We start from the raw sequence: 24527 nt of genomic DNA on the forward strand, positions 1-24527 counted from the left end.
CCGAACGTCGGGATGGCGGGATCGGACGTCTATATGACGAAAAAAAAGAACTTTTCATCTACCTGTCAGACACATCGGTGCCCCTCCTAACAGACGTCTATGTGTCCAACTTATTTACCAACATGCCACCGGTCAATAATTTACGTTGGTTATTTTGTGGTCCGATGTCTACTGAGTAATGTTAACTGCCAATAATTCTGCGTATAAAGTAACTATCTAATTTTATTTAGTGCAAAAAATATAAACTAACATGACACCTAACTCACGATAAATATATCATTCATTCAATTATACATGTCACTTTTTAATATTTTGTATTTATTTTCTAAAAGATGTTAATTTTTCTTCATAATAATGATTTCCTCTTTCAATTGAGAACTTTCAGGAACATTACAATTACTCCTTTCCTGAAACTTTAACACTATCATATATTAAAATTCAAGTAAATTTTACACGTATTACTTTTTTTTCTTGTAATTATAAAAAATACTCTAAAAAAGGTTAAATGATAATTACATTATAATTTATAGTATAAAATTATAGCACGTACGGTGATACAAATCATCATAATAACGAAAAAGACACATAAAACAACTATAATCCATTCATCTTAGACTTATATTAAAATTATCTTGAGAAAATGTGGATTCCAAAAAAAGAATTATATATGTTATTCCATACAAATACTTTGAGACGGATGGAATTCAAGTTGGGTGGTCGGTAGGTGGTCTTCTACAACACAAATTTCTATTCATATTTTTATCTATCAGATTAAAAAAATTAAACTTAAACCTTGTATCTTTGCTGACACTGTAAGTAATTTTTATCAAACTCAAAAACAAAGTAAAAAATAGTTCGCGTTTATTTTGTAGATAAAAGTTTTGCATTATTGATACATAGAATTTTCTTTTTCTATAATTTTAATCTCTAACGAAAATAATTAATTCAGTAACTAAAAAAATAGTTTTTAAAAGTAAAAGATGACAATAAACACACTAATATTTATGAATATTATTAAAAATGTTTGCAATTAATTGTTCCCATGGTAATGATGAGTTACGATAATAATATAATGATGAGTTTGCAATTAATACACCCAAAAGAACACACCCTTAGGCTGTGTTCTTTTGGGTAGATTTGGGGGAGATGATTTGAGAGAGATGATTTGAATGGATTTGAATGAATTTGAGGGTAATTTTTTAGTTGTTTTTTTGAGTGGATTTGTGGATAATTGAGAGTGGATTTGGAAGTAAAGTTTGTGAGAATTAGTGTAGGATTTGATTGATGTGATAGATTTTAAAAATTAGTTTAATTGCTAGAAATTAAAGATTACCAAAATGCCCCTTGTTATAAAAGTAATATAAAATGTTATATTTAATTGTAAAAATGTTTATAAAGAAAAAAAATTATGAATAATTTATAAAATTAATGTTTAAAAATTATAAAAATTAAATAATCAATTTATTTTTAATAAATTAGAAAATATAATATACCTAATTTTATTAAGATGTACATCTTTTTAAATTATAATATTAAAATAATTATAAAAAAAACTGAAAAATATATAGTCCTGTAACCGGTTACGCGTTTGCGTAACCTGCCCTTGTCACCATTTTTCTGCCGTGTACACCTACAAAAGAAAGCCACCATTTTCTCTTTTCTCCAAAGCCGATCCAGCCAAATGATTGCAAAGAAAGGAAAATGCAAAGTGTGGCGCAACTGCTGGACGCGACTCTCTCTAAGAAGGGAAAGAAAGTGCTTCTTATGTTGGTCTCTCATGGGTGCCTTCTTTGCTGGACTTGTGCTTGCTGGATGCTGCTCTTTGCTGGATCAAGGTGAGCTGTTTGCTTTCTCCGTTTCAACATGCTGGACCTCCTCCTCACGTGTTGCTGTTTCTTTTCTAACGCTGGACCGTGATGTTGCCCCTGCTGGACGCGGCTGGATGCTTGAAGACTTTGGTCGTGCGTTTGCATAACCGGTTACGCGTTTGCAACTTAACCTGATATACACAGACGGAATTGTTTAATAACTTCAGGGTACATAAGACATTTTCCCAACAATCCCTCCAAATCTCTTCACTCCCGCGAGTGATGAAAAAGCAACCCATCCCGCAAATCCGTCTTCACCAACACCCACCTTTTCGCTCATCCGAACACTAATTACCTTTCAAACACTCGCTCGCATTCGCCTCTGAACAGTACAATTTGTTCAAGCGAACACAGCGTTAGTGTTTTTTTCTTTGCGTATTCTGATGTATTTGTATACATCCCTTTTCATTTACTTTATATATGTAATCCATAGGGTTCATTTTAGTGCTAATATTCATGAAGATACGAGAATACATCTTTTCAGTACATTATACATGCATTTTGCACAACTAAGTTAAGTAAATATGAAAAAGTAAAAGTGGAGACTTTCTTTTATATATGCTTCACGGAAACGCTGTGTTTATACTACCGAAGAGATCAATTGTGTTTAAAAAAATATACAAGCATATACTGATAATGTTTTCTTCATCATTTGTAATTTATTTAATTTTTTATTTTAAATATTACATGAAAAGACACAGCAAAATAATGCTTTCCTTCTATTTGTAGTGTATCATGTATCCTAGAGTCTTAAAACAGTAAGTATAATAAGTTTCTGTTTTCATTTTAACTATATCCAAAATAATAAAAAATAACCAATAATTAAACTGAGCTTAAATAAACTATAGAAAACTAAATATTAAGTTATCATAATTTAGAAAAAAAATTCAAGGTAAAAATTATTAACAATTAAAAATCAAGAAACTGAACACAAAAAATTATAAAATTTAAAACTATCCAAAATAAAATAGCAATTGAGTGTTATATATCATCATATACAAGAAAACATCCTAAATTTATAATTGATATATTATTTCACTCTCTCACATGTTTTAGTTCCTTACCTTTTCCATAAGCTTGCCATGTCCATCGATCAGAAATTGAAGCACCAATTTTGCAGTTGAAGGAATCAGTTAACACCTTCAAATTCATATACCCTTCTATAAGAAGACAACATTTATGGGAGCCCCTTTGATTATTCTGCATGCAATCATCCAAACCCATGTTCGTGCTTTAACTTTGAACCAGCCATGGATTAGGCAACAAGTTTGCAAAAGCCACCTTCACAATAAGCAAACAACATAGTCGATGTTGCATGTATAAATAATTAGGAAGAGACTCTGTTGCTTCATCAATTCATTGGCTCTAACTCTCCTCCTTGATTCTCATATTTCATCATCTAAAAGTTTAAGTATGGAGATCACTAAAATCATAATTGCTGTGTTATTGTTTATGTCATGTTTGAGTGTGCAGGCCAATGCATATTATTACAGGCAATGTAGCACCAAAGGAACTCGATGCTATGGAAAATATATTAGATGTCCGAATGAGTGTCCCAGCAGTGAATCAACAGATCCTAAAGCTAAGGTTTGTCATATTGATTGCGACAAACCCATATGCAGAGCAGTATGCAGAAGTAAGACAAAACCATCATTTCATTCTTCCTCTTTCTACCCTTCAATTTCTCTTTGCTAGTTATTTTATTTGAAGTAGAATTGAGTTAGACCTTAAGTTAATCAGGTTTAAGATATATCCTAAATCTTAAAGGGTGAAATTGACAGAAGTTGAACAAGGTTTTCAAATGGTCTAAAACTTGGTTCTTTTAACTAATTAAGATTCTTGTGTACAATGTAAAGTATGAAGAAGCATTAACATGCATGATAAAATTGGTGTTTGTGATGTGAAGGTCGCAAACCAAACTGCAATGCACCAGGATCGGGTTGCTACGATCCCCGTTTCATTGGTGGGGATGGAAGAGTGTTCTACTTCCACGGAAAGAGCAACGAACACTTCTCCTTAGTCTCAGACTCCTCCCTTCAAATCAATGCTCGCTTCATTGGACACAGGCCAGCAGGTAGAGCCAGAGACTACACATGGATTCAAGCCCTTGGAATCCTCTTCAACTCCAAAAGCTTATCACTTGAAGCACCCAAAAAATCCCAATGGAATGAAGATGTTGACCATCTCAAATTCACATACAACGGAGACCATCTGGTTCTTCCTGAGGGCCCTCTCTCCTCTTGGCACTCTCCAGAAAAAGATGTGAAAGTGGAGAGAGTAGCTGCCAGGAACAGTGTGATAGTGACCCTTGAGGATGTTGCTGAGATATTGGTGAATGTGGTGCCAGTGACCAAAGAAGATGATGCAGTTCACAACTACCAAGTGCCTGAGGATGATTGCTTTGCTCACTTGGAAATTCAATTCAGGTTCTTTGGGTTGTCTCCTAAGGTGGATGGTGTGCTTGGGAGGACTTATAGGGAAGATTTTGAGAACCCTGCAAAGGTTGGTGTGGCCATGCCTGTTGTTGGAGGAGAGGACAAATACAGGACTACCTCCTTGCTTTCTCCAAACTGTGCTTCTTGTGTCTTCTCTCCATTTACTTCCCATCACACTGAACCCACTCAAGTCGCTCCAGAGTTCATGGCCACCCTTGATTGCTCCAAGTTTTCCTATGGCTTGGGAATCGTTTGCAAGAAATGAAAAATCTCATTCATTAGAGTGCAGTGAAAAAAACTAATAAGCCTAGTTGAGGTGAAAGTCTGAAACCTTCTAAATTTAATGTCTGAAAAGTTGTTACTTCTTTGATGTATTTCAATGTTCTATAAGTCCTATATTAATGTGTATTGAGTACTTGAATAAAAGTTTTAAAAGATAACTCAACTGAAAAGTAAAAATCCACAACCTTCAGTAAGGCAGACCCATAAATATGACTCTTGAACGACGATACCTATCATGCCAAGTTCCATCAAATCGAATATTTAGTAATGAATCCATCAGAACTTCTATCAATGTCATTACTTATAATTTACTCTTATTTGTCTCCTAACCCAAAAGGTGCTTGTGGTATGTAGGAATATGAAAGAGAAGCCCTTTGGGAAAAGGAATAAAGAAAAGGCTAATGAAAATTAATCTAGCAGATAATAAGTATATTTCTATAATCTCAGAAACAGAGGGGAAAAAAGGAAATGCTTTGATTACACTCCAAATCTCATCTATATACCAAGAAAGAGACAAATAGAAAAGGGAAATCTCATCGGTGATTAAGGGAATCCCGGTGACTTGTGCATGCAGCTGCTATAAACTATTCGGAGATTGTTGAATTAAATGATCCCTGCCTTACTGGTTGAGAAACCTTGGCTTTGTTACAATGCTTTTTTGGTAGGCAACCACATGTTAAGTGCACACAAAACTTGTTCTTTGTTAATCTTCTTCCCAGTTGCTTCATACAACCCCTCCTCTTCTGTCTCCATCTTGCAGAGTTGCAATATGGCTGGGGCTATCCTTGAAATTGTGCTTGAGAATTTGAACTCACTCGAGGTTGGACTATGCTTGGGTTTCAATCTAGACATGAAAAGGCTTGCCAGTTTGCTCACTACAATCAAGGAAACTCTTGAGGATGCTGAGCAGAAACAGCTCTCTGATAGAGCCGTAAAAGATTGGCTGGAAAAGCTAAAAGATGCAGCTCACGTCCTGGATGACATCTTGGATGAGTTTGCCTATGAATCATTGAGATTGGAGCACCAGGGAGTCAAGTGTGGTCCATCAAACAAGGTACAAAGGTCTTGCTTATCCTCTATTCATCCCAAAAATGTTGCTTTTCGATGCAAAATTGCTAAGAAAATGAAAAAAATAACTGAGAGATTGGAAGAAATTGCTGAAGGAAGTACTAACTTTCACTTCACTAAGATGGAGATTTTTCCGTGGAGAAATAGTGCAGTAACTGAACGGCATCAAACAAAGCCATTCATCACTGACTCAAAAGTCTATGGAAGAGAAGGAGATACAGATAAATTCATAGACTTTTTGACTGGTTATGTTTCACATTCTGAGAATGCATCAGTCTATACTATTGTGGGTGAAGGTGGACTTGGAAAAACAACACTTGCCAAGCTTATCTTCAAGCATGAGAGGATAATCAACCACTTTGAGTTAAGAATTTGGGTCCGTGTTTCAGAAGATTTCAGATTGAAGAGAGTGATAAAGGCTATCATTGAAGTAGCATCTAGGCATCCCTGTGAGGATATGGATATAGAACCACTACAAATAAGACTTGTTGATCTGCTTCAAAGAAAAAGATATTTGCTTGTTTTGGATGATGTGTGGATTGATGAACTAGAGAGTTGGTCACAGCTGAAATATGTCTTATTGTCTTGTGGGGCAAAAGGTTCTTCCATCTTGGTAACTACACGCCTCCCAAACACAGTTGCCGCTAGCATAGGAACAGTGCCTCCTCATGTATTATCGAGGCTATCTGATAATGATTGTTGGGAAATTTTTAAAGAACATGCCTTTGGACTAAACGAGGTAGAAAAGGAAGTGCTTGTGGCAACAGGAATGGAGATAGTTAAGAAGTGTAGGGGAGTGCCTCTTGCAGTGAAAATAATGGGAGGCATGTTTAGTTTCAAAAGAGAGCAAAAAGAGTGGCTCTATGTTAAGGAAAGCAACCTGTGGAGTTTACCGCAACATGAAAAACACTCAGTAATACCTATCTTGAGATTAAGTTACCTAGACTTACCAATGAAACTCAGGCAATGTTTTGCATATTGTGCAAGATTTCCCAAAGGTGAAACGATAAGTAAGGAAGATTTAATTGAACAATGGATGGCTAATGGATTCATTCCATCCAGTGAAACGTTTGATGCTGAAGATACTGGTGATTCTATGTGGAATGAATTATATTGGAGATCATTTTTTCAAGATATTGAAACAGATGAACTTGGCAAAGTTAAAACTTTCCAGATCCATGATCCTGTCCACGATCTTACACAATTTCTTGCAGAAGATGTTTGTTGCATTGCACATGACAATGATGTAACTACCTTGTCTGACACAATACACCATCTGGCAGATCACAGGGCTGCGTGGGATGTATCCGAGGAATCCATTAATTCAATGCAGTTGCATCAGGTCAAATCTTTGAGAACCTACATTGGCCAACTTTATCCAGTTGTATTCAAATGCTACTCTTTGCGTGTGCTTTGGTGCACAGCAGTGAAAGAATTATCCAATTCAATTTGTCATTTAAAACATCTAAGATACTTAAACCTCTCACAGGGTAACTTCAAAACTCTTCCAGAATCATTAGGAAAACTGTGGAATTTGCATATACTGAAACTAGACTATTGCTATCGTCTCAAACAGTTGCCAAACAGATTAACACGATTAAAAGCTCTACAACAACTCTCTTTGAAGGATTGCTACAACCTATCAAGCTTGCCTCCTCATTTGGGGAAGTTAACTTCCCTAAAGAAATTAAGCGCTTATTTAGTTGGCAGTGAAAGAGGGTTCCATTTAGCAGAGCTAGGGTCACTACATCTCAAAGGATATCTTCACATAAAGCATCTTGAGAAGGTGAAAAGTGTGACAGATGCCAAAGAAGCCAACATGTCAAATAAGCAACTTCACAAGTTGTACTTGTCATGGGATGAAAACGAAGAATCCGAGTTACAACAAAATGTTGAGGAGATTCTTGAAGCCCTTCAACCTGATACCCAACAACTCCAAAATTTGACATTGCAAGGATACAAAGGTGAAAACTTTCCACTGTGGCTGTCAAGTTCTTCTTCCCTCAAGGATTTAGCAATCGTGGGGTGTCGAAAATTCATCCTGTCATCAGGTTTTCGATGCGTTGAGGATTTGTTGGTTTACCGGTGCAAAGAGGTGGAACATTTGCATGAGAGTTTACAACGTATGAGTTCTTTGCACTCGTTAAGATTATGGGATCTTCCGAACGTGGAATCACTGTCTGGGTGCTTTGCGAACCTTCCTTTGCTTCAGAGTTTATCATTACTTGATCTCCCAAAGCTGAAATCCTTGCCTGACTGCTTTGGACGCGTTCCCTTGCTTCGGAGTTTAACATTGCGGGATCTTCCAAACGTGGAATCCTTACCTGATTGCTTCGGGAACTTTCGCTTGCTTCGTGAAATGGTTATTGGTGACTGTTCCAAGTTGGCGTGTCTTCCTACGAGCCTGAACCTGAAAAGTTTGGAAAAAGTGGAGATTTACAATTGCCCTTCGCTATATAAGAGAAGGGAAGAGGAAAATTGATCTCCTTTCTCAGAAATTAAAGTGATCACTCATGGTAAAATCTATTTTTTTTAGTGTGTAAAGGTTAAAGTTGTAAAGGTTAAGGCTATCAGTACCTTAATTCGACAACCTATTAAATGCGGTGAATTCGTAAACTCCTGTATTTTTTAAATTTCTAAGGAAAAGTTTTTTTAACAATTTTTTCTTTACAATTTTTTTTAAATGTTTATGTAGTATGTGATTGATTCATTTTAAATATATGAATTAATAAAACAGTGATACATAGTCTATTGTCAAAAAGTTGTTAACGTATCATAGTCTAATTTCTAATTTGTTCAAAAGTTTTTTCTCATTTCTCGAATTTTCTTTTGAGGCGTTGTTTTTAGGTAGGTGCTTCTCATGAAAGATTTCAATCGTGGTGGTTGTCACCACATTGTATGAATAGAAATACAAATGTTAAACATATTGTATGAAGCATGTTAATAATTGAAATGTGAAATTAAAACTAGTTGTACTTCATATAACGTATGAGGTGAGTTTAGAGTTGAATTGATTAATGAACATGTTGGTGCATAATGTATAATTTTATTCCTTGGTCTTGGATGTACTTATAAGTGAAATTTTACATGTGATTGTACATCCTAATTGTTAGTGCATGTTTAACAAGTAATAGGATAGTGTATGTGAATTGTTAATTGCAAAAGAGATTATTTGATGCCTACATTGTCTTCATATGGGTTGAAGTCAAATGTATTTGGTGGTCTCAACATGTAGAAATTGGAATTTAAGTTGTAATGAGATAAAAACTACAAGATTTGGTTTAATTACATTAGTTGATACTTCTTTGATTCATGGGTTGTGTTAGTTGTTTACGAATGATTCAAAATGAACGTTGGCATGTTAGTTGTTTGGGTTATTGATGTAAGGTGTTTGTAAATTAGTTATTTATATTTATGAGTGGTTTTGACTCAATAAATTTCTGAATGGATTGTGAAAATGGCTAGTGCTATAATGAGATTGTATTTGAAAATACTTATTCCAAATGTGAAGTGCTTAGTTCACGTACAAATATGATGATTGGCAAAGTTTGATATGTTAAGTGACTCCCCGAATTGGGATGTTATATCATTTGAATTGGTAAGATCTAATGTTTATTTTCTCTTTTCACATTGGTTTCACTCGAATATTGAAGTTTAATAAGCCATTTTCATTTTTCAATTTTTGTGTTAGTGTCTTTGTTGTTCTGGTGATCACTTTGAGCCTGGTAAGAAACGTCATTGCAGTAATGTACATTTGGTTATAAAGTTGAGAGATAACTTGTTTTTTTTATTAAATATTTGACAACACTGATATTATTGCACGAAGAATTACAAATGCTTCGACAATAGATGATGTGCAAGTGGGCGTTGCACGAAGAAAATATTCATTGGCAAGTTGTTATGAGAAAATGTGAAAAGTTGAAGGCAATGCTTATTGCTTTGTGTAATAAGTTTGTCATGCATTTCATTTCAAATATGTGAATAGCCTATTTTGAATAATTAATGATGAATTTATTTTGGAAAAACAATGGAATTAGCCTATTTTATTATAATTGTTTTAAAGTCTCTTATTTGTTCTTTATTAAACTCACAACCTTCTTCAATATCAATTTCATTACGATATATTTTCACTTTTATTTTTAAGCATTGTTTAGCATTTTACTAACCTTTCAGAGTCTTTATAAGAGTCAAATATTTGAAAATCAATTTCGTATTCATTGGGAAACGACTCAAGATTACTTTAACCCTATCTAGTTTGTTAACTACTGACTTGACAATACTGAAGTTGACTTGTAAAGTAGTTTAATTTGATAGCGTAAACGATAATGTATCACCCATACATAGTTGTTACTGTATTAGACACCTCCTATTTATATAAAAACTCTAGCCATTAGAAAAAAGAAACAGAAACTTTGAGGATGAGAGTGAGAGTTTGATCGAGCAAAGATTTGTGAGAGCTAAAGGGTGAAGGGCATTGTTTATTCCAGGAAAAAGTCTTAGCGGGAAACTCAGGTAGGTTAGCTTACATTCTTGACTTTTGTCGTTCTTGATTTTTATTCTTAGTTTTTTCATTCTCAATTTTTATTTTTGATGTTTGGTATTCTTGATTTTTGTTCTAGGTGGTTGTATGTTATATATGATCTTGTTTTATTGTTAAATTGATGATGTTGTAATCTTTTTATTGGCTATTGTTATTGTAAAATTGGTTGGTAGATGTTGTTTGGACCTTTTATACGTGGAGAATTATAGTATGAGTGATTTTGAATGGGTTATGAGAACAAAACATGTTTTTGGGTGTGAGTTGTGTATATGTGTGTTGTTGTTTGGATGTATGCATATGAAGATATGACAGGTTGTTGTGGGATCTTCTCGTTGTACCTAGTATGTCCTAAGTTTTGGGTTTTCGATAGTGTGATATGGGAAATAGGTTCTCTTTGGCCTTGTGTGCGAAAAGAGAGTGGCATTCGAATGTTGCACCTTCTTTGTATAGGGGGATGATGTTTTTTCTGGTCTTCAGCTTGCTGTTGAGTATAGTACCCGGTACGCGAAGTGTCGACATTGTTACACATAAGTCCTTGCGGATAGGGAAACATGTCCTTTAGCTACGAGGGCGAGACGACTCGTATGAGCCTGTTCGATATAACAAGTGGAAGGGTATGGGGTATAAACCACTGGTTTGTGATGATGATGAGCAATAATATTTAAGTTTTTAGTGTGTTGTTGTTATAAGATTTATTATTGTGACGAATGTTTAGTATTTGTGTGTTACGTTATTCTACTTATGATTGATTCTCAGTTCACCCCTATGTTTGTGGTTGTGGTTTCCACTTGTGATGATCGTTTTATACGGGAGCAGATGATCATACAGTTAGTTCGGATGTTGTATAGTGCGACGAGTAGATTGAGAGAGTTGGGGAATTTATAATTATTTTAATAAAGTATTTTATTTGGAGTTTTATTTTATAATTAAATTGTAATTTTAGTTTATTTTTCTTGAATTGTAAAGACTTATCAAATATGAATTTCCGCAATGGTATTATGATTTTAAAAATTTTAAATTTTCACTCGTAATCATTGCATCCCAAAAATTGAGGTATTACAATTCAACCCATTTTAAACAATTGGGTATGTATACCACTATAACAATAATCAACCATTTATTAGATGACAATACCATGATCGTTGCCAACAAAATTTTGCCGTGTAATTCTATATATATATATATACCTCATACTCCAAAAATGATACAGATAATTCTAAACCATCAAATTTTGCCAACTCGATATTACTAATGATTATCAAAAGGTAACCACAAAATATATATAGACCTCAAAAATACCTTAAATGCAAACATATTACAATCCATATGTAGACTTCCTCACAAACACCTAAACATAAAGTAATTGCATCTTCTGCAGTCCATCAAACACGTATTCAAAATGATTTCTCCATCAATAAAAATAGTTATCATCACACAACAATAAGAACACACATAAAAATGAGACTGAGTTAACTCCCCTTACCTTATTATTTTGTAGACGAATTCTTTCCTAACTTGGCTCTTGATTCTTTCCCCCCTAACTTATTCTATTGCTCAAAAGCTACACCCCTAAAAAAAACTCATGTTCCTTCCTATTATTCTATTTTAGATACAATGTATCTACTTTCAACTCTTTACCTTTCACAATATTGCAAAAAGCTAAAAAAGCTAATATCCTTTTACTCTAGCCAAGGCTCGAACCAACCTATAAGCAAGGTCTCTAACCAACTATGATACACTTTACTTTAGTATAACTTATTATTTATTACTTTAACTAATGTTGTCCATACCTATACCACTCTTCTAGAAATTTATTTGTTTTTCCTAACCATGCACCTCATCAAGCATATAATCTAGCTTAGGAATTGGATGCCTATACTTAGTGGTCTTATTATTTATTGATCTACAATCACAACATATCCTCTACTTGTTATTCATTTTGGGTACTTACAAAACTTTCCTAACACAAGGATTATGAAAAAATGGTTTGGTCGAATACCAAATGATGGAAGAGGACCAAGACACTTCTCTAATATGCAAATTTGACATTCATGATGGAACATAACCCAAAGGATGGATCATGACCCATGTGAAGGAACAAGCTTTGGTTCTAAATGATAGAAACCCACTTCATGAAAGTTGAAGTTCCTTCCATGGAGATGATGCGTCTGGATGCAGAAGCTTGAAATGATGAATGAGAATGTGTTTGGAGAGTAGGATGAATGTGTTTCTTGAAAGAGGTTGGGCGAACCCTCAAGGAAAAAGTTTAAGAAAAGTCAAGAAGATAACCTATCCTAGTGAACTTGGAAAAAAAAGAAGAGCTACAAAATTTGCAGAATATCTCTATATCATTTCCAAGTTGTTTTACAAAGCTTGAGTAACTCCTTTTTATAAAATGAAGGATTTAAATCAAGTCTCAAAGATACAAAGAAAGGAATATAAAAACTCTAACGGAAAAGTTTTAAGAACCTTTCTTAAGAATGATTAGTGTATGTATATTTGAAACTAAAGAATTCAAAAAATTTCTTTGGTAGTTTCAAATGCATGTACCTTTAGAAGATGCCTTGATCCATAAACAATGTTTTAAGATTACTTGAGGTACTTAGAAATATCTTGACCATAAGCAATGTTTTAAGATTACTTGAAGTCTTAAGTAGTTTAAAGAACCACTTAACTTTCCTAATCACTCAAGAGCCATATTGCAAAATCAAAAGTGTACTTTTGTATAATGTAACCCGATTTAATTGATTATATTTTTTACATAATTAATTAAATTCACCATACAATCTAAAATAAGTTAAAAAAATATATTTGATGCAAATACAATGAAAAGCTACCTCATTACAATTAGAATATTATTATTCAATTATAATATAAAATAAGTATTCAATTTTAATTTTATTTTCAAGAACTCCAATTTATATAATAAATATATTTTACTTTTTAAAAATTCGTTCGTTTGCACGGGTACTATACTAGTACTAGTTAAATACAATTACAAGTAAAGTGTCGGATTGGGCTACACCACCTGGAGGTGGTCACTCATCCATAGGTTTGATTGAGGGGAGCAAACGTGAACCATTTTATTTTATTTTATTTTATTTTTTTCTCGAGAACAAAACTAGGGAAAAATGAGAAGTAAGAGTGTAGGGAAACGTAGGGATGCGGCATGCGCAACTGCTCCTTCACTCTTCGCCATTCCTCTCATTTTGGCATCTCCCTATCCTTTCACTCATTTCTTTGATAATCTCTTCTTTCATGTCACTTTAACAGTTTCAATTTTTCTGATCTTAATCAGGATGAACATAACGTAACTGCGTTTGATAGTGAGAGTGACGATGTCAATTGCGTTCATCGCCGTCCCGAACCTGGACCCGAGTTTGTGGAGTGCTTGGACAGGAGCATCTGCGTATTCTGTGACGATAAAGCCGAAGAGGGAGTTTTGGTTTGCAGCGAAAGGCTGTGCCCTGTCACAGTACATTCCAACTGTATCGGTTCCGAACCCAAATTCGATTATTTGGGTCACTTCTACTGCCCCTACTGCTGGTACAAGCGCGCCCTGGACACGTGCCGGCAACTGAGAGAGAAATCCCTGGTCGCCAAGAAAGCTTTGTCACACTTCTTGGAGAGTGGCGCACGTGCAGATTCTGCTGTTGCACGGGCGGGCCTGGTTCAGGATGGGATACAATGTGTGGAGGAAACACAATCTGAAGAGAATAATAATACAGATGAAGAAAAGGTGTCGGTGTCTGTGACGGTTAGTTCTGTGAGTGAGACCAACGATGAAGAGCCTAATGTCGTTTTAGCAAAGACAAGGAAGGACCAGAGGAAGGGTCCTTCTGCAAGGAGGAGGCGTTTGTTACAACAAGAAGAGTATAAACATTCTAACACCAGAAGGAAGATTGCTGGTAATGTAACAGAGGAGGAAGTTACCAGCTTCCAAACTTTGAGGCGACCACAGAAGTCGATCGTGAAAGGGTGAGTCATTTTTCAAAACTTAAAATTCTGTTGATTTGCCGCGAATTTTAAAATCGAGGCCTATTGCTGCCTTGATGCTGTTGTGGGTGTCTTCAAAATCACACAATATATGTTGCAGCTGCAAATCCTGTTTGAAACCATGGTACTATTCATAGGTTTAATTGCAGTAGTGGTTGTGTTGTAGTTGCATCCTTTGTCAGGCGACCCGAGGCTGTTGTGGCCAATGCACTGCTCAATTGCAGCAATTGATTTATTGAATAGATGTTTCGTTGATTCATTGAAATTTATTTTTTTCACTGAGATGGAGACTTGCTGTCTCAAAGAAATGTAAAAGCTTCAATTCAAATCTTTAGTCTATTATTTCTTAATTGCAGAATGAATCGGACTTCACTGACTGCAAGGCGCAAGAGATTACTTTGGACCCTTGAAGAAGAAAAGGTTCTGAAGGTATAAGATTCATAAAAGTCATATTTCCCTAGAACTTAATTATATATATATATATATATATATATATATATATATATATATATATATATATATATATATATATTATATTGATCTCTGACAATGTGAAATGGGTTAAATCTTCAAGTCAATGCTTTGATTTCAATATATAACCTTAGTTGGCAAATGTATATAATGTATCTCTATTTATGTAGACGAGTCTTAGTTTGTGAGAAATAGCGTATTTGCATCCCATAATCAAGCCAAGAGCATACACGTAAACTGTGTTAGGTTGGGCTGAAAAAGGACATCTATCTAACAACCTTTAAGAATGGTTTTACAGAGGCTGTCCATCATTGTAATTGTTAGGATATAAGAAATTAGTTAAGTTGGTTAGAATATTAATGAGCGAGGTAGTTATATATCAGCAGGAAGAAATACAGGATAGATTGAGATTTGTTGCTATTGTAAGTTGAGTGGATAAATCCTTTGTGATGTGGAAACCCTTGATGGAGAAATTTCTGTCACATTCGTTGTTTTTTTCATCCAATTTGGTAAAATGTTTCTTTTGTTTTTCTTTTTAATTCCTGGTTTCTAATATTAGTGAGAAAGAGGGGTGATGTAAGCCATCTAAAGGATTTGTATTTTCTGCTGTAAATATGTGAAACAAAGTTGCTGAGTGGACTTAGTGTATTTGAAGGTACGGGTGAAATGAACAACTTGAGAGGGAATATTTGCATCGTGCTGGTTGATGTGAAGAGTACCTGTGAATTAAGAGTCAACATGAGATAAGATATTTGGTTTGGCAGGTTTAGTTAAAATTCAATCAACAATCATTCAGGGCTATGGTGGGATGTAATTTTTTATTATGTCTACATACGTAATGGGATCCAAGTTGCATAGAAAAGCGAAAAGATATAAATTAAAAGAGAGAAGGAAAGACAAGAACATGGGCTTGGTTGCATGAGTTACATCATAAACCCAATAGGACAATATGCTCCTGTAATTTACTGTCATGCAAATCTGAAAATAAATAAAATACTTATATGGTTGATTGTAATATTTTTGAAGACAGTTTTTCATTCTATCTTCTTAACATTTGGGGTCTAATTATGTCGTCAAAACATTACAGCTGGCCCAACTATCATTGCTAAACACTTATCTGGATAATAGAATATTGAGGCAACTTTCAACATGTGCTTTTCTTTGTGCTTGTGTTTGCAATATGAGGATACAATGTTCATGATAAGTTGCTATGTTATGTCTACCTTTGACATTTAATTTAACATCTCTTCTTCTTGATTGATATGAAATCATACTGCTTTAGTGTCATTGAAATCTGTTGTGGTGATGCCATGGCAGAAATAGGTGGCAGAGTTATAGCCAGCACAAAATAATAGTGGTGATGCTGGTTTTTCTTTTGGTGGCCATTGCCACTTTGGGTGTCATAGAGTGGTCTGGCCAAGCTAGTTAAAATCAAGATTATGGTTAGGATCATGAAGGACTTACAAAATCATAAATCAAAGGATCGTAAATTTTATTTTCAGTAACATCCACTAGAGTGTATTTGAGCAAGTAATAAATGTTGTCATGACACGATTCATTTCATTATTATTATTTTTTTTTTTTGTAGAAAATTGGGAGAAATTGATTAACATTTTACTTATTGTATTGTAGATTCATTCAAAAAGAGGAAAAGGTTGGACCAAAACGTTACATAAATTATAACCAATAACTTGCTCAAGGATACAATATTAGGGGTGAAATATGCCCTATTGTACTAAATGACATTGATGAGTGCAATGAGTGGTTAATAGGACAAGTGGATGATGATAATGATAATGATATTGAAGAAGCGGGAAATGAGTTGATTTTTGATGATGATCTCACTCTTAATTAGGCAATTGTTTATGAAGCTTGAGATGTTGGAGAATCAATAATTTATACAAGGAGACAAGCAAGCAAAAAAAGGAAGCAATCATCAAGTGGTGGCATTGTTATTGGATCTTCCTCTGCTTTTAAGAAAGGTCCAGGTGCAACTTCAGCTCAATAGGAAGGAAGGGCAAAAAGACAATGCAAATTGGAGTTGAGAATGAATTGCAATTGAATAGCTCTGACTACGAGTTTTAAAAGTTATGTAACTTGACAAGCATATTTCTTTTTGAAGGGAAAGATGAGGAGGCATATGCCTCGTTAGATAATATTGGAGATAATTATGTTGGCATGGAAGAAGAGTGAGATACTTAGAAATTTAGGACTTTTTCCTCACGTTTTGATGTTATTTGTAAGTTTTGAACTTGAAATTCGTTGTGTGTTGATTTGATGTTATTGTTATTTGAATTTCTAGACATATTATTATTGTTATTATTAATTATAGTTGTCTCTTTCATTATTTTTGCGATACAATTATGTTTTTGCATTTTCTTTAAATTATCTATTTGTATATATTGTATTTCTTTTGTCTGCTATGCTTCCTCCATAACCTATTGTGGTTTCCGATATAGTTTTATAAAGGCTTTTTGGGGTGTCAAATATTTTCCGTTACCTGATATTGATAACACTGTTTTGTTATGGATAGAACAATGAAAATCTTTTTATTTTTATCAATCCCATGTATTTAGGAATTTACTTTTATTAGAATTTCTTTCTTTTTAGGAGTTGTTTGCTAAGTTTCCTACTTCCTAGTATGCATTTTATGCTTCTTAAAGTTTATTATGAACTTTAAAGTTGTAAAACTTATACATTTGACAAGGTATACAGCATTAATCTAAGGTGTTTTAACTGTATTTGTCTTTTATTTAGCTTTGGTTCTCACATTACTGTAAGGAGTATTAAAGTTCTTAATGGGGTTTTATTTGTCAATTATACTATTAGCTTTGGTTCTCAAATTGCAGGAAGGAGTATTGAAGTTCTCACTAGAAAATCAAAATATCCCTTGGAGGAAAATTTTGGAATTTGGTTCTCGTGTATTTGACAAGACTCGAACTCCTGTTGATCTCAAGGATAAATGGAAGAACATTATCTCCAAGGAAGGTATAATTTTAAATTGTAGTTGTAGTTGATTTATACTAAGTGCTATTTAGGAAATTATTTCATTTCATGTTCTATGTTTTATGCTCTTCAGACTGACTTTTTAGTTGGCAAGCGTTTTTTAAACTATATGAGAGAATTCATAAAGATGGAATTCTTAAATCATACCTTTACATGGTAAACCATTTACCTTCCTTTCGAACAATCTTCATTGGGGTTCTTGGGACATTGGGCATATCTTTGAATGTTCTTTCAGTGGGATGCTATATAGAGTCCCTTGTTCAATCTCTGATTTGAAAGAACATTTAGGATACTGGGTATCAACAAAATATACCCCCAGTTTGAAGGTGTTAAAAGAATTAGAAGGGTCTAATGATCACCTCAGTAAGTACTTAGGGAATCCACCCTCAAAAGCTAGTTAAGAGGAACTTAACCACCCCATGCTCCAGTGAGATTTAGACACCCCATAATACTCCAGTCCCTATCAAGGTTCCAAGATATTTAGTTGGATGATGTGGCAGGTTGTTAGCATTTGAGGAGGTGGTTTACACAACAAAGACAGATTATATAGCTTGTGTGTGCCTTAGATAATGGGGCAGTTTCATTTTGGTTATTAGTAGTGTTATTGAAAAACTGCAGTGGAGGCACCATGGCGGATTTTTGTAGCAGATTTCTTGTTGGCCACCATCTATGGTGGCAAATCAGGTTTCACATGGCAATGCATAACGGCCACCATAGGTGTCTCAAAATGGTGGTTCAGGGTGGCCATGGCAGAAATCGTGATCCATGTGATGCACTCTGCTTAAAGAAAGAAGCCTTGGGTCAGTGTGACTCGACGTGAGGCATGTAAAAACCCTAATATCTTCTTTCTTTGTTTTCTATTTCCAGGTTATACACCCAACCCAGTCAGTCCCCTACAGTTTTTTTAAGTGTTGGGTCATACAGCCAAGTTGAAACCCAAACAAAATATTTCAAACTTAACCCAATGTTGCCGCCACCACATGTAAGTTGTTTCACAACACTCAGTGGCATCCATTTAGTTGTGAAGGCTTTCCTTATCCCACTATTGTGCTTGGTTCATGCAATCATAGCTGTGTTGTTGTCCAACTACAACACCACACCGGTCTGCCGCTGCTCACTGTAACACTGCTGATATTGCTCCACAACCTAACAAGTCTTGAACTGCTCACTTTAACACCCAACCCACTGCTTCACAACTGCTGCTCTCTGTTTCAACCCCTTTAACTTGATAACCTATTTTAAGTCTTGAACTTAGTGGTGTTTTATTTGATTTTATTTTTATTTGGATTGCTGAACTTCCAATTATTATTAATTATGGCAATTTTCAATTATTTGAGTTACAATTATATTTCTACGTTTTTTAATTTTTAATTTTTAATATCTATATATTTTATTTTTTATATTCTGCTATGCTTATAGCATTACTCATTATGGCTTTCGATATATTTTCATAAAGGTTTTTTGTGTTGCCAATACCTTCATTTATTGTATAGGGAAAGTACTTTGTGCAAACTTTTTTTCGGGAGAGTGTGATGTGGGATAATTCTTTGAATGACGTCAAAGGTCTTCCTATGGGAAATGAGATAAGAATATACTCAATTCTCATGACTCTTGCATTGTATTTACATGGATATAGAAGCATCAAGACATTCATCCTCTATTGCCATTGGGTTTAGGTTCAACACACTTGAGATTGAAACTGTACAATAATTCTCGAGGGCTTGAAAGATCCCTCTCACTCTCATTCTATATATAAGAAAGTTTTAATACAAAAATACATGATAAATAGGGTAATCCTAGACAGAATACAATGATGATAAATAGAATAACCCTAGACATAATATAATGATGATAAATAGGGTAAATATTCTAACACTCCCTCTCAAGCTGAAGCATACAATTATTGTATGTACCAAGCTTGGAACAAATAAACTCAATCTGAGGACCCCTTAATGACTTAGTCAACACATTTGCGAGTTGATCGTTTGACCTAAAAAACTCAGGACATATTTCTTTAGTCAACAATTTTTCACAAACAAAATGACAATCAATTTTTATATGTTTAGTCCTCTCGTGAAACACTGCATTTGATGCAATGTGGAGAGCAACTTGATTATCACAATACATATTCATAGTATGGATGTCTCATAAGTTAAGCTCTTGAAGGAATTGTTTCACCCATATAAGTTCACATGTTAGTGACACCATTGTCCTATACTCGACTTCAACTGTTGATCGAGCTACTACATTGTTACTTTTCCATGAAATAATGTTTCCTTCTAGAAAAACACAATATCCTGCAATAGACCGTCTATCAATAGGCGAACCTGCTCAATCTGCATCATAATACCGACCTGAATGCTTTCTTTATCTTAATATAACAATCCTTGTCCAGGAGCTTTTTTGACGTACCTTAGAATGCGAATGAGAGCATTCCAATGATCAACACATGGAGCCTGCATGAACTGACTAACCACTCCAACTGCAAAGGATAGATCTGGCCTTGTAATAGTGAGATAAAATCAGTTTTCCGACCAGCCTCCTATACCTCTTTGGATCGAAGAATAATTCACCTTCTTCTGTCCTTAATTTCTGGTTTGGGTTCATGGGACAGTCTACCAGTCTGCAATCAATCATGCCTGTTTCTTGTAATATATAAAGAGCATACTTCCTTTGGGAGATTACAACTCCATCTTTTGATTACACTACTTCAATGCATAAGAAGTATTGGAGACTTCCAAGATCCTTGGTTTGAAAATGTCTACACAAATACTCTTTCAGTTGAGATATTTCAACAACATCATTTCATGTAATGACATCAACATATACTATTAAGTAAACACATTTCCCAAGAAAAGAATGACAGTAAATGGTCTGCTTCACTACGTTTTAGCCCAAATTTTTGAGTAATGGAGCTAAACTTTCTAAACCAAGCACGTCGTGATTGCTTGAGGCCATATAGAGATCGATGCAATTTGCATACCATATCAGACTCTCCCCTAAGCAACAAACTCGGGAGGTTGCTCCATATAAACTTCTTCTTCAAGATCACCATGTAGGAAGGCATTCTTGATATCCAATTGATGAAGTGGTCAATGACGAATGGCTGCCATGGCAAAGAAGAGGCAAATAGTAGTCATCTTGGCTACAGAAGAGAAAGTGTCACAATAATCAAGACCATAAACCTGGGTGTAACCTTTTACAACAAGTTGGGCTTTGAGTCGATCAATTTCACCATCAGGACCGACTTTAACTGCATACACCCATCCGCAACCAACCGCCTTTTTGCCTAGGAGAAGGGGCACCAACTCCCAAGTTTTACTATGGTCAAGAGCATGCATTTCTGCAATCATAGCTTATCGCCATCGTAGGCATGACCCACCGACTATTATGTCCTTATCATCACTTGATGCTACTACAACCTTATCATCACTTGTTCCTACTCCAATCGATATCTAGGAACAGTTGCAGTGTCATGACTATAGCTGCTGGCACAACTAAAGCGCACTTTGACTCGTGCCTAGTCTCAAATGAAAAGTTGTCCTAACCTGCAACACTGATATGATCTTGAGGGGTTTAATATGAATTTGGGTTTTCTTTGTAATTTTTATGATTTTAGTTAATAGCACATACCCAAATGTAGACTAATATTTAACTTCTACTAGTGCTGTCCTTAATTCCCTCTATATGCATTATTATTTCACCATGAGAACATGAATGATTCACTTTTTTTTTTTTTTATATTTTCCCATGTGACAAGCTTTAGTCATATTGCCAAATATCTGTCAAATCGGACCGTAACAGAAGTTGGGTATGTGCTATTAACTAAAACCATAATAAAAATTACAAAGAAAATTTAAAATTATATTAACCCCTCAAGATCATATTAATCACTGTGATGTGTTCTTGATTGGTGACTATGTCTTTGTTAAGCTTTAGTCATATCGCCAATTATCTGTCAAATCTGAGCGCAACGGAAGTTGGGTATGTGCTATGAACTTTCAGCCTGTCAAACTCCTTGATAACGCTTAGTCAAGGTTGATAATTTCTGGCAGAGGGATGAAATCCTCACCCTAGCTTGGGAATTCTGGGATCATTTGAAGGACTAATAATCTTTCTGACCTTGAGGACGAGGTCTGTTCCTAATAGGGGCGCACTGTTATGTTCCATTCGCTTAGAAGGAGCAAACGCACTAGGAAACCATCATGGAGAATGAAGGATAAAGTGTGATGGGAATATTCTCTCTGACAGTGGGCCTAATTTCACAAGGCCCACTTGAAGGATCATAAAACCTAGAAAGCTCTTAGATTATATTTTAACCTAATTTGTGAGCTAGAATGTCATGCTAGGGATTTTTTTCTGTTATTATAATGGACAGGTGTCACCCTTGGTGAGCCCACCCAATGTAGACGTGGTCGTGGTCTTTATAAGACCAACTTTCTGAATAAATTGGCAGAGAAGAAAGAATTATTTTTTTGTTCTACTGTTTTATTCTTTTATTCCCATTTCCTCGTATCACTCTCCCTATGATATTTCTGATTTCATTGTCTCTGCACTCTTCCGCATTTCTGCCTCTTTCTTTAAAAGTTCCCTTTGACGACTAAAGTTCTGTTCTGCCATTTTAATTCCAGGAAGTCAAAATATACGTTTGCTATTATTTTCTTATTGAATTATAAGTTGACCATTGCACTAGGTAGGTAAGAATTGATTCAGAAATTGTAAGTAGATGAGAGGTCTCTCTAACACCTCGTTGTATGTCTTAGTCACATTTATCAATAGATATTTAATAAAACACTGGCTCATTGCTTTGTTTTTTTTTCATAATCTTCCATGCTATCGGTTGAATCCTATCAGTAGTCTGAACTTTATTAACACATGGGATGTGAGTGGTAAGAGAGAAACACATAAGAATAAATGGAAGAGGACTAAAACTGATATTTGCGGAAATATAGCCGTAACATAAGTTTTTGGATGCAACTGCTTTCAGATTATTTGAATTAGTAACATGGTCACTATGCAGGAATTTAGTAGAACCGTTGCATGGAGAATCTTCTGAGCATCTATTGAAACCTGGGTTCTTGCATGTTATTTTGGCAAAAAGTGGAGCAAGGATAAAAGGTGCAGATGAAATTTAAAGACACATAGTATGTACTGTATACAGTTTTGTTATAACTGCAGGGTCTCCGATATCTCTATGCAATTTCATTCTCATTTGCCAAAACCATGGAGCCTCTGTATATATCTTTTGGACGAAGAATTATATAATCAGGATGGTCAGGCGACGAAATGTCCTCCTCCACAAAATTGTGATCAAACTTGTCTTTGGTTTCAATTGCGTATAGCTGAGGATAAGCTAGGACGTTCTCGTTGAGATTGGGTTGATAATGTTTCATTTAAGTTTATGATGTTCTAGGCCATGTTGAGGTTGATTGATGACCTGATAAATGAGGTAGACTTGTTAATAGACAAATATAGTACTTCTCAAAACACTTTGATAATAATTTCTACTAAACTTGAATGTACACGTTTTTTAGAATAAACAACCTTCTGGCAGAATAGAAAAGTAGAGAAAATTTGTTTTTATAGTGTTTCCTTCAACGTAAACTCTCAATTCTCTTTTAAGTAACTTTTTGAAAGATTTCACTATAATAAACTTTGATTAATAACTATATGTTACGAGTATTCTTTAAAACTGAAGAAATATTTTATCACAAATGTTCTTTTATCTGTTTATTCTTTGTTACAAAGATATTTTATAAAGACTACAATAAATACTATTCTACTCTAGAGATTATATTTTCCATATTTTTATTTATAAAGGGATTATAAGAAGTATTAAGATATGTTTTTTTATTTTTTTCATTCAATTTTTCCCATCTTCATTGTCTCGATACTGTAGTGTAAGATTTTTTTTTTAAAACAAAATTCGTTGCTAATCAAAATTTTAGATTAGTGATAAATTTTGAAAAATTCGATCATCAACAAATTTATTAATTAATGTATTTTATAATTAAAGCGTCAGTTGAAAATGGAAAATTTATTATTAATAAAAATTTGTTGATAATTATAATTTTAGATTATCAACGAATTTGACTAAGAAATTCTTTTGTCAATAATTTAAATTTTCATTTACATTTCATTAACGAGATTTTGTCATTTATTAAAGAATTTTTTGTAGTGTAAATTGTATTAGAGATTATTAAGATATAAGTATGTGTATTAGAGATTATATCAGAAAAATAATATTCATAGTATAAGAGTATGCAAGCAAATATAGAGAAGTTTAACACACCTTACAAGGCAAATTTAACCCAGCATTATAAGATTATATATATTTGACTACTTTTTAAGTCATATGTATAAAAGAATGAATGCTAAAAGAATGTCTTATAAATGAAAAGTTATTGCTCAAAACTAACAAATCTCCCTTTTATAATTAACAAAGGGGTAAAAGCATGATACCATTTTTATGGTTTGTGGAGGTTGTAGTTGAGTCTGAGTTGGTTATAAGTTGTCTTGTGATGATCCATCAAATTTTTGGTTGAGGTGGAACTTTAGCCAAAGAGGAATCTTGTACATTGAGTGGTGAAGGGTGAAAAGATGGTAAATATGGTGTGGTAAATGAGTAATAAGTGGAGGAAGATAAATCGGTGGATGTGGTTGTAGGATAATAGGTTTATCTAGTTGAATAGTTGAGCCATGAATTCGTGAATTTGGGCATCAAAGGTGTTAGCAACTATCTTTATAGTTGATTTTGTATTTTAATGTTTTTTTAACAACTTTTCTTGACAACTTTTTTACAATAGTATATGTGATAATTTGTGATTGGCTCGTTTCAAATATACGGACTAATAAAATAGT

General features: G+C 34.3%; 3 protein-coding genes across 5 annotated transcripts; all 3 read left to right on the plus strand.

Annotated features, from left to right (window-relative positions):
• The first annotated feature begins 3209 nt into the window (after positions 1 to 3209).
• On the plus strand, positions 3210 to 4704 carry LOC124820512 (uncharacterized). Its single transcript, XM_047292223.2, has 2 exons — positions 3210 to 3504; positions 3775 to 4704. Exons 1-2 carry the CDS (start codon positions 3282 to 3284, stop codon positions 4566 to 4568), a joined length of 1017 nt encoding a protein of 338 aa, XP_047148179.1. The 5' UTR covers positions 3210 to 3281; the 3' UTR covers positions 4569 to 4704.
• Positions 4705 to 4973: 269 nt separating this feature from the next.
• Positions 4974 to 8167, plus strand: LOC124820513 (disease resistance protein RGA2-like). The gene has a single exon (XM_047292224.2). It carries the CDS (start codon positions 5193 to 5195, stop codon positions 8133 to 8135), a length of 2943 nt encoding a protein of 980 aa, XP_047148180.2. The 5' UTR covers positions 4974 to 5192; the 3' UTR covers positions 8136 to 8167.
• A 5042-nt stretch (positions 8168 to 13209) lies between these two features.
• On the plus strand, positions 13210 to 23136 carry LOC124820508 (uncharacterized). Of its 3 annotated transcripts, none has more exons than XR_015785101.1 (5): positions 13210 to 13405; positions 13492 to 14171; positions 14546 to 14618; positions 16293 to 16899; positions 17510 to 17648. XR_015785101.1 is itself a non-coding variant. In XM_047292216.2 (5 exons), the coding sequence occupies exons 1-5, from the start codon at positions 13325 to 13327 to the stop codon at positions 22692 to 22694; spliced, it is 981 nt and encodes a 326-aa protein (XP_047148172.2). In that variant the 5' UTR covers positions 13214 to 13324; the 3' UTR covers positions 22695 to 23136. The 3 variants fall into 3 exon arrangements, 1 of the variants encoding a protein (XP_047148172.2); XR_015785102.1 differs by having other exon boundaries at positions 13211 to 13405; positions 16516 to 16899; XM_047292216.2 differs by lacking the exon at positions 16293 to 16899 and adding an exon at positions 22687 to 23136 and having other exon boundaries at positions 13214 to 13405.
• Positions 23137 to 24527: the final 1391 nt, after the last annotated feature.

Source organism: Vigna umbellata, chromosome 3, assembly GCF_029865625.1.
Source record: "Vigna umbellata cultivar VRB3 chromosome 3, Vumbellata_1.0, whole genome shotgun sequence".
Taxonomy (NCBI): Eukaryota; Viridiplantae; Streptophyta; class Magnoliopsida; order Fabales; family Fabaceae; genus Vigna; species Vigna umbellata.

Bases quoted from the DNA above. Each gene is read 5' to 3' on its own strand.
- LOC124820508 (XM_047292216.2), top strand. From the start codon at position 13,325: ATGAGAAGTAAGAGTGTAGGGAAACGTAGGGATGCGGCATGCGCAACT. The intron at 13,406-13,491 runs GCATCTCCCTAT...GATCTTAATCAG, and splicing joins TCGCCATTCCTCTCATTTTG to GATGAACATAACGTAACTGC. The intron at 14,172-14,545 runs GTGAGTCATTTT...TCTTAATTGCAG, and splicing joins CAGAAGTCGATCGTGAAAGG to AATGAATCGGACTTCACTGA.
- LOC124820512 (XM_047292223.2), top strand. From the start codon at position 3,282: ATGGAGATCACTAAAATCATAATTGCTGTGTTATTGTTTATGTCATGT. The intron at 3,505-3,774 runs GTAAGACAAAAC...TGTGATGTGAAG, and splicing joins ATGCAGAGCAGTATGCAGAA to GTCGCAAACCAAACTGCAAT.
- LOC124820513 (XM_047292224.2), top strand. From the start codon at position 5,193: ATGATCCCTGCCTTACTGGTTGAGAAACCTTGGCTTTGTTACAATGCT.